Consider the following 12,661-nt stretch of genomic DNA (forward strand, 5'->3'; position numbering starts at 1 on the left):
TGATGCTTGGTTTGAACTTCAGCAGATCGTCTTGACCATGTCTACATGCCTAAATGCATTGAGTTGCTGCCACATGATTGGCTGATTAGATATTTGCATTAATGGATGCAGTTTGCAGTTGAACAGGTGTATCTAATGAAGTGGTCGGTGAGTGTATATACATAATATTGTGGCAGCAGCCCGGAGACAGACAGGGGAGTGGTGATTGAGGGGAGGTACGTGGTGGCGCGCTGGCTCCACCCCAGAGCCTTATTTGGAAGTTCTGGGGCTAACCAGGCGCACCTCCGTCCCATTCGACCGGCAGCAACGCTAGCTTTAAAATGCCAGTCCTGGCATTCGGGGTGCTGAGAGGGAAAAACGCTGGAGAGAGTGAGCGAATATAAGGAATTGGTTTGGATATACTGATTTGACTGGAATGAACGGACGCTGCACGTGGAAAGACCCCCTTTTTGGACAAGGAACCGGCTTTGGAATAAGGGCTTTGGATTACAGACTTTGGCTTACGAGAACGGTTTGGCGGACTTTTCCCAAATTCCCCCCTTTCCCCGAGTTTGTTAACATCCCTAATAAAACTTTGAATACCATTTACCTTGTGTACTACATTTTTGTTACTGATCCTGGGCGGCGTTGAGACCCTACACCCTTGATCCTGCTACAATGTGTGTGTGTGTGTGTATGAGAGACACCTCTGGGAGGGAGATGCGGCAGTGCCGGGGAACACCTTTAGTTGCCACATGGAGAGAGAGAGAGAGCGCACCAACCCAAACACAAAATGAAATAAACGGCTTCTTCCCCCTTCCCCCTCCTGAGTTCCAGGAAAAAGCAATGAACTAAAACAACAAACTAAAATAATAAAGAACTAAAGTAACAAAGACAAAAGAAAGCAAAACAGAGTGGAAACTTTTCAGTCCCCCGCTTGTAGCTGGCCACATTTTCTCCTGACTAGCTCCTCCCACTTTTCAGTAGTGGTTCACTTTCTCGGTCTTGTGTTCAAATAAACAAAACTGAAACTAAAATCGTAATGCAGCTCCTGGTCTCAGCCCCGAACTGTACAGAGCAGCACACGATTAAGCGCCTGGGCTGATTAGCTAATGTAGCCACGGTGCACATGCTCTCTCCACCAGCCAATAAGCCTCTCCAGCGAATTGAATGTCACATTATTGTTTCCTTATTCTTGCATAGGGCTGTGTCTGGCTGAGAAGTGAAACTAAAGAAAAGTCTGCAGTTGCTTCTCAAGGAGACAGCCTGTGACTCATTTTGTGAAATGGCGGCTAAAGCTTCATTTTTGGAAGAGGAGTTATGTTGTCCTGTGTGCTATGAGATTTTCAAGGACCCCGTCGTCTTGGAGTGCAGTCACAGTTTCTGTAGAGTCTGTTTGCAGCAGTGCTGGGGGGAGAACAGTCCTCGGGAGTGTCCCATCTGCAGGAGCAAGGCCTCTACAGGCCACCCTCCCGTAAGCTTGGCTTTAAAAAACATTGTGGAGTCCTACTTAAAGCAGAAGACCGAGTGTGAGGCAGCAGAGGCAAGTGAAGACCAGTGTCCCCTTCACAGAAAGGAACTTCTGTTCTTCTGTGAGGATGATTTGCAGCCTCTCTGTATTGTGTGTCAGACTTCAAAAAAACACAGAAATCACCAGATTTGTCCAATGGAAGAGGCTGTTCCGGATCTGAAGGTATTCTATTTCTATTTATATTAGCATTAAAATATATGATCGCCTCAAATAAGTAATTTTATATGCATTTCAAAAGTTGCACAGTTGTAATGTATTAGGATTTTATCAGGATGTGTTTTACTTCCTGCCTTTGCATATTGTACAACACAGTTCTCCATTTTTCAGAATGCCTAATTTAGTACTTGCATAACCTGTCTACCCTGTATGGCATTATCATTGGTGTCATCTTATGAACATTTTCTTTCATTTCAGAATAAGCTCATGACTGCACTAATTCCTATTAAAAAAAAATTAGAGAGGTACACTGCAGTTAAACAAGAGTGTGAAAAAAACACAAAACACATCAGGGTGAGTAAAACGGTTTCGCAAAATATTATTTCATGATTCTTACAAAATAATAAACTGTTTAATGTAGGACTGTAAGGTATGTGTTAGAGAAATGAACTGTTAGTATAGTATATTAGTATAGTGATAATTTTCTATCCTATGCCTACATCAAATCTGTGTATTTATACTACAGTACTGTATGTGACAACTTCTTCTCTTAATACAGTTAAACTGGCATGACTTTTTTCAGAAAGGAGTTTCAGTTCTAAAAAATAAAATACCTACCTTCATTTTACATAATTTATTTTTCTATGGAAGTAAGGTAGAAATAGAATTTTTTAAAAACTATATTATATTAAGTAGCTCGGACTAGGAGTAAGGCTCATTACCACTTCCTCATATGAAATGGGCTAAAGTCCAGAGAGTTTCCCCTCAGTTTAAACTGTGATGATGTCATAGCCTGGGACATCCTCTGAAGCATTCTCTGCTGCTGAGAAGCTGGTTTGTAAACTCTCTCTCTGTAGGCTTGCAAAGACCCTGCAGTTTAGATTGCTTATTCAGGACCATATTTGAGGGTGTACCAACCCTCAAATATCAGCAAAGGCTTAGACTCTAATTGTTCCATCAAATGCTCACTTCAGCCAAGCCTTCAGACTTACAAGCATGCTTATATCTTTAGATCCTTTTCTACTTGAGCGGGACCTGCATGCTGGCTACAAAAGAGAAGGGCCAAAATAAATCTTGGCATTGGACAAAATGAGTTTGCTAGGAGAAGGTTTGAGCATATCAGGCATCTTTAAATGCTGATTTCATTGAGTAACATTTGTAATTTAGGCTTATTGATGAGTTGTAAGCCCAACATGAATATCACGAAGGCAAAATAAAATGGTTTATAGCCTAGTAAATGCATGAAAATATAGCAGAATATAACAGACATGCCTACTAAACTTACTATAATGTGTTTAAACTGTTTGGTTTACTCTTAATGTGCAGAGACTTTTGTTCTCATGGATATTCTAGAAGAAACAATTGATACAGAAACCTTATTTATGTTCATAATTGTATTTCAATGGCAGAATCAAGCCCAGCACACAGAGAACCAGATAAAGGCAGATTTTGAGAAGCTTCACCAATTTCTACAAGAGGAAGAGGAGACCAGACTAGCTGCACTGAGGGAGGAAGAGGAGCAGAAGTGTCAGTTGATGAAGGAAAAGATAGAGAACTTCACACAAGTTATTTCCACCATTTCAGACACAATCAAGGCCATTGACACATCCATAGAGGGTGAAGATGCTTTCTTCTTAAAGGTGACTATTTATTTATTCCTTGTATTAATCTAGGCAATTACTGGTTCATTTATATGGAGTTTGTCAATGAGATGTAGAGTTAATTATACACCTACTTTTATGCGTTTGTTCACACACAAATGCACACACACGCACGCACTCACACACACACACAAACACACACATACACCTTCATTAAAATATATCAACTGGTTCTGCTGTTTCAGTTGCAGATTATTCACATTACTGATTACGTGTTTCCCTTCATAATTAATCCCCCCATTGTGTTTTTGTATTTCTCAGACCTATAAGGATGCTAAGAGAAGGTAGGCAGACTCTCACCTGTCTTCTTCTTATCTGAATTCAGCTGATATCAAACTCCAAAGCCTGACTGTCTCCTGCTTTTCATTACAGAGCCCAGTGCACACTGCAGGATCCAGAGCTGCTCTCAGGGGCACTGATAGATGTGGCCAAACACCTGGGCAACCTGAAGTTCAGAGTCTGGGAGAAGATGCTGGAGATGGTGCAGTACAGTGAGTAGCCTACTGGGGAGAGGTGTAGAAATGGTCACCGTAGAATTATAAATAATATGGAAATTCCAAATGTCCCAATTCTTGCTCATATGTTGGCAAACACTATATGCAAAGAGTGGTCTTTTATGGTTATAATATCTATTTAACATCACAGAATCCAGCATTTTATTGATAAACTTATCAGAATTAGAGTATCATTTATTTTTTATTAGTTTTTCTTATTTCTCTAAGGAATATGACACTGATCTAACTCCATGTCTCATTTTTATTTTTTCTGTTATAATGCAGTAATGCATCAAAATATTCAATTTAATTCAGATTTATAATTTAAACCTTGTGTATTTATGCTTCTTTCCATAATAATATATTAAGAATCTAAATCTAAATGGTTTATGTCTTCCCTTCTGTCTTCCATCTTTATTGTTTAGCCCCTGTGATTCTGGATCCCAACACTATGTCCCCCTGGATCTGTCTGTCAGATGATCTGACCTGTGTGAGGTACACTGAAGTTGAACAACAGATTCCTGACAACCCAGAGAGGTTTTTCTGTGGCATAAGGGTATTGGGCTCAGAGGGGTTTACTTCAGGGAAACACAGCTGGGAGGTGGAGGTGGGGGAAAAACCTACCTGGACTATAGGAGTGGTGCAAGAATCCGTCAACAGAAAGGAGGCCCATGTATGCAGCCCAAGGACTGGATTCTGGGTCCTATTTCTGAGGAACGGTGATTACTTTGTATCTGGAGTTACTAACCTCAAACTGAAGAGGAAGCCCCAGAGGATCAGAGTGGAGCTGGACTATGACAGGGGGGAGATGTCCTTCTTTGACCCCAGTGACATGTCACACATTTTCACTTTTAAAGGCAAATTCACTAAAAAAATCTTCCCATATATCAATCCCTTCCGAAATGATGATGGCAGAAATGCTGGGGCCCTGAAGATCTGTCCATTGTCTGTAAGAGTGATGAAATCCCAGTAAGTCTGCCATTAATAATGATGCCATCGCAGTGAGCATATGATTAATAGTGATGTCATCACTGTGAGTGCCTCATCTCAGTGAAGGTGCCTGTAACTGATATGACCTATTAAAACCATTGAACTGGATTGCATGGGTCTTTGTAGTAAAACTTTATTCATCTAGTAGTCTTTTCACACTTGCAGTGTCCTCTTTTACAGCACCTGCTCTCCCTAGTTTCCTTGCATGTTGCTATTGCAGTGTTTGCTGTTCCGTAGTTTTAACTGTTCTGTGAGTCTGTGTTTTGTATCTTGATAATCTTGTTTGTATGTTTCTTGTATACACTTTGTGATGTTCTGTCATGAATGATTTTTATTTCCTTTATTTGCTGCAAACACATTTCCCCAAGGGGATAATACAAACTTAATATCATTTGATTTGATTATCATTATGTCTTTTCCCCATATCAGTCTGCAGTGCACACATAATCACTAATAATCTCACAGAGGTGTATTGATGCTGCATGTGTATTTTTATTGGAGCATGCGCGTGTGTGTGTGCGTGTGTGCTTGTGTGCATGTATGTGGTGTGTGCTTGTGTGTGTGTGTGACATGGCTAATTGTTACAGCCTTGCCCTGCTCACATGTAGTTTCTGATACCATTCTTAGTCTGCTCCTAAACCGGCAGATCTCCAGGAATAGGGTTGGGATTCATTGGTCTATTGCTTTACACTAACAAATAACTAAAGAAAGTTGCTTTGAATTATTTGATTTTACTTACATCTTTATATGCTCTTGAATGACAGCTGAAAACATTTCCTGCACTGCTATTACAAACATTTTACTTTGGTGCATACTGCAAATGAACTAACTGAGCCAGGATATTTGATGGGAAAAAATCCAGCATACACACTGACCTTCCAGGGATGGTTTTTCCAGCTGCTGTGAACCCAATTCCCCATCCATGCATCCAGTACCAGATTTGGGTCTTTGGGTATCCACATGCACACTTCTCCTTGACCAGTTAGTTGAATGTCCTGATCTTAATCCAAAGCAAAGGGACTATCGGGGCAAGACTAGTAATATTACTTTTGCAGAGTCAGAGGCCAAATCCTTCATCCTCTGTCAAAGTCAACTCCCAGAGGGACTGATGTGCTGGATTTTGCTTTAATAATAATAATAATAATAATAATAATAATAATAATAATAATAATAATAATAATAATAATAAATGTATTGTTTTATCGGTCCAGTTGTAAACTTGTGTAGGTGACATACTGTATGGTATACTTAGCTGTAATTGTCATTTTAAAAGAATTAATAAAAACATTTACAAAACTTAATTTGTGCTAATTGTGTAACTGTGAAATTAAAAAAATAAGGATGTACACTGCACCAGCCTTAGGGGAACTGAGCTGGACATCATTGCTTTATTTATAGAGCATAATGAGTATTCATAAAGTTGTGGCAGTGCACACTTACCTCCACCTGGGGGCGTGAAAGCACATTCCACAAACAAAATGTAATCGACAGAACCTCAGTCTACAATCTACACAACTACAGAGAATGCACAACGGTGTAAGCAAGGTCATAAACTGCTGTGTTGTGTTGACTTTGAAAAAAAAAAACATAGAATGAAGGACTTCATAAGGGGCGCAAGCTCTCGGAAAAACACATTGTCAAAGTTCACACGCAATATTATCTGTCCCATCTAAGAGGAACAAATGAACTCACATTTAATTTTTACTTAACTTTACCACTTCACACATTAAACAGTATAATATTTATTACTTATTTATTGTCATGATGAAGTACATGAGTGTAATTAACAGTAGTATTTTCTGCCCTATATATATTTTGTCACACACCAGCGTGACACCCTCTGGAGGGAGATGCGGCAGTACTGGGGAACACTGTTGGTTGCCACATGAAGAGAGAGAGAGTGCACCCCGCCAAACACAGAGTAAAATAAACTGCATTTTCCCCCACACCCCTCACAGGTTCCCGGCGAAAGCAGTGAAATAAAACAACAAACTAAAATAAGAAAGACAAAAGAAAGCAAAACAAAACAGAGCAGAAACTTTTCAGTCCCCCGCTTGTAGCTGGCCAGATTTTCACCTGACTAGCTCCTCCCACTTTTTAGTAGTGGTCCACTTTCTTGGTCTTTTGTTCAAATAAATAAAACTGAAACAAAAATCATAATGCGCTCTCGGTTTGACCTCCCAGTCTCCGCTCCAAACTGTGGAGAGCAGCACACCTTTAAGCACATGGGCTGGTTAGCTAACGTGGCCCAGGTGCGTGTGCTCTCTCCACCAGCCAATCTGCCTCTTCAGTGAACTGGATGTCACATAATTATTTCCTTATTCCTGCATAGGGTGTGTCTGGCTGAGAAGTGAAACTAAAGAAAAGTCTGCAGTTGCTTCTCAAGGAGACAGCCTTTGACTCATTTTGTGAAATGGCGACTAAAGCTTCATTTTTGGAAGAGGAGTTATGTTGTCCTGTTTGCTGTGAGATTTTCAAGGACCCTGTCGTCTTGGAGTGCAGTCACAGTTTCTGTAGAGTCTGTTTGCAGCAGTGGTGGGGGGAGAACAGTCCTCGGGAGTGTCCCATCTGCAAGAGCAAGGCCTCTACAGGCCACCCTCCCGTAAGCTTGGCTTTAAAAAACATTGTGGAGTCCTACTTAAAGCAGAAGACTGAGTGTGAGCCTGCAGAGACAAGTGAAGACCAGTGTCCTCTTCACAGAAAGGAACTTCTGTTCTTCTGTGAGGATGATTTGCAGCCTCTCTGTATTGTGTGTCAGACTTCAAGAAAACATAGAAATCACCAGATCTGTCCTATGGAAGAGGCTGTTCCGGATCTGAAGGTATTCTATTTCTATTTATATTAGCATTAAAATATATGATCGCCTCAAATAAGTAATTTTATATGCATTTCAAAAGTTGCACAGTTGTAATGTCATAGGATTTATCAGAATGCGTTTCACTTGCTGCCTTTACATACAGCACAGCTCTCCATTTCTCTGAATGCCTAATTTAGTACTTGCATAACCTGTCTACCCTGTACGGCATTATCATTGGTGTCATCTTATGAACATTTTCTTTCATTTCAGAATAAGCTCATGACTGCACTAATTCCTATTAAACAAAAATTAGAGAGGTACACTGCAGTTAAACAAGAGTGTGAAAAAAACACAAAACACATCAGGGTGAGTTAAACGGTTTCACAAAATATTATTTCATGATTCTTACAAAATAATAAACTGTTTAATGTAGGACTGTAAGGTATGTGTTAGAGAAATGAACTGTTAGTATATTAGTATAGTGAAAATTTTCTATCCTATTCCTACATCAAATCTGTGTATTTATACTACAGTACTGTACGTGACAACTTCTTCTCTTAATACAGTTAAACTGGCATGACTTTTTTCAGAAAGGAGTTTCATTTCTAAAAAATAAAATACCTACCTTCATTTTACATAATTAGTTTTTCTATGGAAATAAGGTAGAAATAGAATTTTTTTTAAACTATATTATATTAAGTAGCTCGGACTAGGAGTAGGGCTCATTACCACTTCCTCATATGAAATGGGCTAAAGTCCAGAGAGTTTCCCCTCAGTTTAAACTGTGATGATGTCATGATCTGGGACATCCTCTGAAGCATTCTCTGCTGCTGAGAAGCTGGTTTGTAAACTCTCTCTGTAGGCTTGCAAAGACCCTGCAGTTTAGATTGCTTATTCAGGACCATATTTGAGGGTGTACCAACCCTCAAATATCAGCAAAGGCATAGACTCTAATTGTTTCATCAAATGCTCACTTCAGCCAAGCCTTCAGACTTACAAGCATGCTTATATCTTTAGATCCTTTTCTACTTGAGTGGGACCTGCATGCTGGCTACAAAAGAGAAGGGCCAAAATAAATCTTGGCATTGGACAAAATGAGTTTGCTAGGAGAAGGTTTGAGCATATCAGGCACCTTTAAATGCTGATTTCATTGGGTAACATTTGTAATTTAGACTTATTGATGAGTTGTAAGCCCAACATGAACCTCATGAAGGCAAAATAAAAGTCTATTGAATCGCATATCTTATAGCCTAGTACATGCATGAGAATATAGCAGAATATAACAGACATGCCTACTAAACTTACTATAATGTGTTTAAACTGTTTGGTTTACTCTTAATGTGCAGAGTCTTTTGTTCTCATGGATATTCTAGAGGAACCTATCGATACAGAAACCTTATTTATGTTTATAATTGTATTTCAATGGCAGAGTCAAGCCCAGCACACAGAGAACCAGATAAAGGCAGATTTTGAGAAGCTTCACCAATTTCTACGAGCGGAAGAGGAGACCAGACTGGCTGCACTGAGGGAGGAAGCGGAGCAGAAGTGTCAGTTGATGAAGGAAAAAATAGAGAACTTCACACAAGTTATTTCTACCCTTTCAGACACAATCAAGGCCATTGACACATCCATAGAGGGTGAAGATGCTTTCTTCTTAAAGGTGACTATTTATTTATTCCTTGGATTATTCTAGGCAATTACTGGTTCATTTATATGGAGTTTGTCAATGAGATGTAGAGTTAATTATACACCTACTTTTATGCGTTTGTTCACACACAAACGCACACACACGCACGCACTCACACACACACACACAAACACACACATACACCTTCATTCAAATATATCAACTGGTTCTGCTGTTTCATTGCGATTATTCACATTACGATTATGTGTTTCCCTTCATAATTAATCCCCCATTGTGTTTTTGTATTTCTCAGACCTATAAGGATGCTAAGAGAAGGTCGAGACTCCACCTGTCTTCTCTTGTCTGAATTCAACTGATATCCAACCCAAGCCTGACTGTCTCCTGCTTGTCATTACAGAGCCCAGTGCACACTGCAGGATCCAGAGCTGTTCTCAGGGGCACTTATAGATGTGGCCAAACACCTGGGAAACTTGAATTTCAGAGTCTGGGAGAAGATGCTGGAGATGGTGCAGTACAGTGAGTAGCCTACTGGGGGAGAGGTGTAGAAATGGTCACCGTAGAATTATAAATAATATGGAAATTCCAAATGTCCCAATTCTTGCTCATATGTTGGCAAACACTATATGCAAAGAGTGGTCTTTTATGCTCATGATATCTATATAACGTCACAGAATTCAACATTTTATTGATAAGCTTGTTTAGAGTTAGAGTATCATTTACCTTTTATTAGTTTTTCTTATTTCACTAAGGAATATGACACTGATCTAACATGTCTTATGTTTTTGTTATATTTTTATTTTTTCTGTTATAATGCAGTAATGCATCAAAATAATTTGATGATTTCAATTTCATTCAGATTTGTAATTTAAACCTTGTCTATTTATGCTTCTTTCTATAATAATATATGAAGAATCTGAATCTAAATGGTTAATGTCTTCCCTTCTGTCTTCCATCTTTATTGTTTAGCCCCTGTGATTCTGGATCCCAACACTATGTGCCCCTGGGACTGTCTGTCAGATGATCTGACTTGTGTGAGGCTCTCTGAAGTTAAACAGCAGATTCCTGACAATCCAGAGAGGTTTTCCTGCACTGTAGTAGTATTGGGCTCAGAGGGTTTTACTTCAGGGAAATACAGCTGGGAGGTGGAGGTGCGGAACAAATCTGCCTGGACTATAGGAGTAGTGCAAGAGTCAATCAACAGAAAGGGGGCCATTTCATGCAACCCAAGGAGTGGATTCTGGGTCCTAGGGCTGAGGAACGGTGATTACATTGCAGCTGGTGCTGCTAACCTCAAACTGAAGAGGAAGCCCCAGAGGATCAGAGTGCAGCTGGACTATGACAGGGGGGAGGTGTCCTTCTTTGACTCCAGTGACATGTCACATATTTACACTTTTAAAGGCAAATTCACCAAAAAGATATTCCCATATATCAATCCCTACCAAAATGATGATGGCAGAAATGCTGGGGCCCTGCAGATCTGTCCATTGTCTTTAAGAGTGATGAAATCCCATCGAGTCTGTCATTAATAATGATGCCATCTCAGTGAGCGTATCATTAATAGTGATGTCATCCCAGTGAGTGTATAATTATTAGTGATGTCATCCCAGTGAGTGTCTCATCTCAGTGAAGGTGCCTGTAACTGATGTGACCTATACTATTAAAACTGTTGAAGTGGATTGGATGAGGCTTTGTAGTCAACATTTGTTCATCTATTAGTCTTCTGTCACACTTGCTGGGACCTCTATATGTAATATACAGCACCGGCTCTCCATAGTTTCCTTGCATGTTGCTATTGCAGTGTTTGCAGTTCCATAGTTTATACTGTTCTGTCAGTTTGTGTGTTTTGTATCTTAATAATCTTGTTTGTATGTTTCTTGTATACACTTTGTGATGTTCTGTCATGAATGGTTTTTATTTCCTTTATTTTCTGCAAACAAATTGTCATAAGGGAATCTAAAAAAATACAATTTTGATATCATTTGATTTGATTATCATTATTTCTTTTCCCCATATCAGTCTGCAGTGCTCACATAATCACTAATAATCCCATAGAGGTTTATATTATTTGCATTGCATTGTTGTAATGACTGAAATGTATGGTACCAGCACACTATTGGCAGCATTCCTAAAATTATTTGTTTTGGGACAATATGTAAACTGTACAGATATGAGAGGTGTTCGGTAAAATGCTACCACTTGGTTTAGCATTATAGATCAGCACCTTTTGGGAGCATCAGGTGTGCATCTTTATTGGGGCATGTGTGTGTGGGTGTGCGTGCATGCGTGCTTCTGTGTAGGGGTGTGTACGTGTGTGTGTGCTTGTGTGTGTGTGTGTGTGCTTGTTTGTGTGTGTGTGTGTGTGTGTGTGTGCGTGACATGGCTAATTGTTGCAGCCTTGCCCTGTTGTGATGCGGTTCCTGTTACCATTCTTAGTCTGCTCCTAAACAGGCAGATCTCCAGGAATAGGGTTGGGAATGATTGGTCTATTGCTTTACGCTAACAAATAATTAAAGAAAGTTCCTTTTGAATTATTTGATTTTAGTTACATCTTTATATGCTCTTGAATGACAGCTGAAAACGTTTCCTGCACTGCTATTAGAAACATTTTACTTTGGTGCATACTGCAAATGAACTAACTGAGCCAGGATATTTGATGGGAAAAAATCCAGCATACACACTGACCTTCCAGGGATGGTTTTGCCAGCTGCTGTGAACCCAATTCCCCATCCATGCAACCGGTACCAGATTTGGGTCTTTGGGTATCCACATGCACACTTCTTCTTGACCAGTTAGTCACATGTCCTGATCTTAATCCAAAGCAAAGGGACTATCGGGGCAAGACTAGTAATATTACTTTTGCAGGGTCAGAGGCCAAATCCTTCATCCTCTGTCAAAGTCAACTCCCAGAGGGACTGATGTGCTGGATTTTGCCATAATAATAATAAATGTATTGTTTTATCGGTCCAGTTGTAAACTTGTGTAGGTGACATACTGTATGGTATACTTAGCTGTAATTGTCATTTAAAAAGATTTAATAAAAACATTTACAAAACTTAATTTGTGCTAATTGTGTAACTGTGAAATTAAAAAAATAAGGATGTACACTGCACCAGCCTTACGGGAACTGAGCTGGACATCATTGCTTTGTTTATAGAGCATGAGGAGTATTCATAAAGTTGTGGCAGTGCACACTTACCTCCACCTGGGGGCGTGAAAGCACATTCCACAAACAAAATGTAATCGACAGAACCTCAGCCCACAATCTACACAACTACAGAGAATGCACAACGGAGTAAGCAAGGTTATAAACTGCTGTGTTGTGTTGACTTTGAAAAAAAAAACATAGAATGAAGGACTTCATAAGGGGCGAAAGCTCTCGGAAAAACACATTGTCAAAGTTCACAC

At 39.7% G+C, this 12,661-nt stretch overlaps 2 protein-coding genes and 1 long non-coding RNA gene across 4 annotated transcripts; all 3 read left to right on the forward strand.

The window, feature by feature from the left end:
- The first annotated feature begins 1,017 nt into the window (after positions 1-1,017).
- Positions 1,018-5,207, forward strand: LOC135247485 (zinc-binding protein A33-like). Of its 2 annotated transcripts, XM_064320977.1 has the most exons (6): positions 1,018-1,672; positions 1,925-2,020; positions 3,076-3,306; positions 3,589-3,611; positions 3,700-3,818; positions 4,247-5,207. In XM_064320977.1, the coding sequence occupies exons 1-6, from the start codon at positions 1,265-1,267 to the stop codon at positions 4,792-4,794; spliced, it is 1,425 nt and encodes a 474-aa protein (XP_064177047.1). In that variant the 5' UTR covers positions 1,018-1,264; the 3' UTR covers positions 4,795-5,207. The 2 variants fall into 2 exon arrangements, with proteins under 2 accessions (XP_064177047.1, XP_064177048.1); XM_064320978.1 differs by lacking the exon at positions 1,925-2,020.
- A 1,940-nt stretch (positions 5,208-7,147) lies between these two features.
- LOC135247480 (uncharacterized) lies at positions 7,148-9,075 on the forward strand. The gene is made up of 3 exons (XR_010328223.1): positions 7,148-7,632; positions 7,879-7,974; positions 9,038-9,075. It is a non-coding gene; the product is annotated as an uncharacterized LOC135247480 (long non-coding RNA).
- Positions 9,076-9,679: 604 nt separating this feature from the next.
- LOC135247479 (zinc-binding protein A33-like) lies at positions 9,680-12,181 on the forward strand. The gene is made up of 2 exons (XM_064320968.1): positions 9,680-10,848; positions 10,881-12,181. The coding sequence occupies exon 1, from the start codon at positions 10,180-10,182 to the stop codon at positions 10,780-10,782; it is 603 nt and encodes a 200-aa protein (XP_064177038.1). The 5' UTR covers positions 9,680-10,179; the 3' UTR covers positions 10,783-10,848; positions 10,881-12,181.
- The last annotated feature ends 480 nt before the right edge of the window (positions 12,182-12,661 follow it).

Source organism: Anguilla rostrata, chromosome 2 (genome assembly GCF_018555375.3).
Source record: "Anguilla rostrata isolate EN2019 chromosome 2, ASM1855537v3, whole genome shotgun sequence".
In the NCBI taxonomy this organism is placed as follows: Eukaryota; Metazoa; Chordata; class Actinopteri; order Anguilliformes; family Anguillidae; genus Anguilla; species Anguilla rostrata.

Excerpts from the sequence above, each read along its gene's own strand:
- LOC135247485 (XM_064320977.1), top strand. The coding sequence starts at position 1,265 with ATGGCGGCTAAAGCTTCATTTTTGGAAGAGGAGTTATGTTGTCCTGTG. Across the intron at positions 1,673-1,924 it reads AGGCTGTTCCGGATCTGAAG|AATAAGCTCATGACTGCACT; the intron begins GTATTCTATTTC and ends CTTTCATTTCAG. Across the intron at positions 3,819-4,246 it reads GCTGGAGATGGTGCAGTACA|CCCCTGTGATTCTGGATCCC; the intron begins GTGAGTAGCCTA and ends TTTATTGTTTAG.
- LOC135247479 (XM_064320968.1), top strand. The coding sequence starts at position 10,180 with ATGGTTAATGTCTTCCCTTCTGTCTTCCATCTTTATTGTTTAGCCCCT.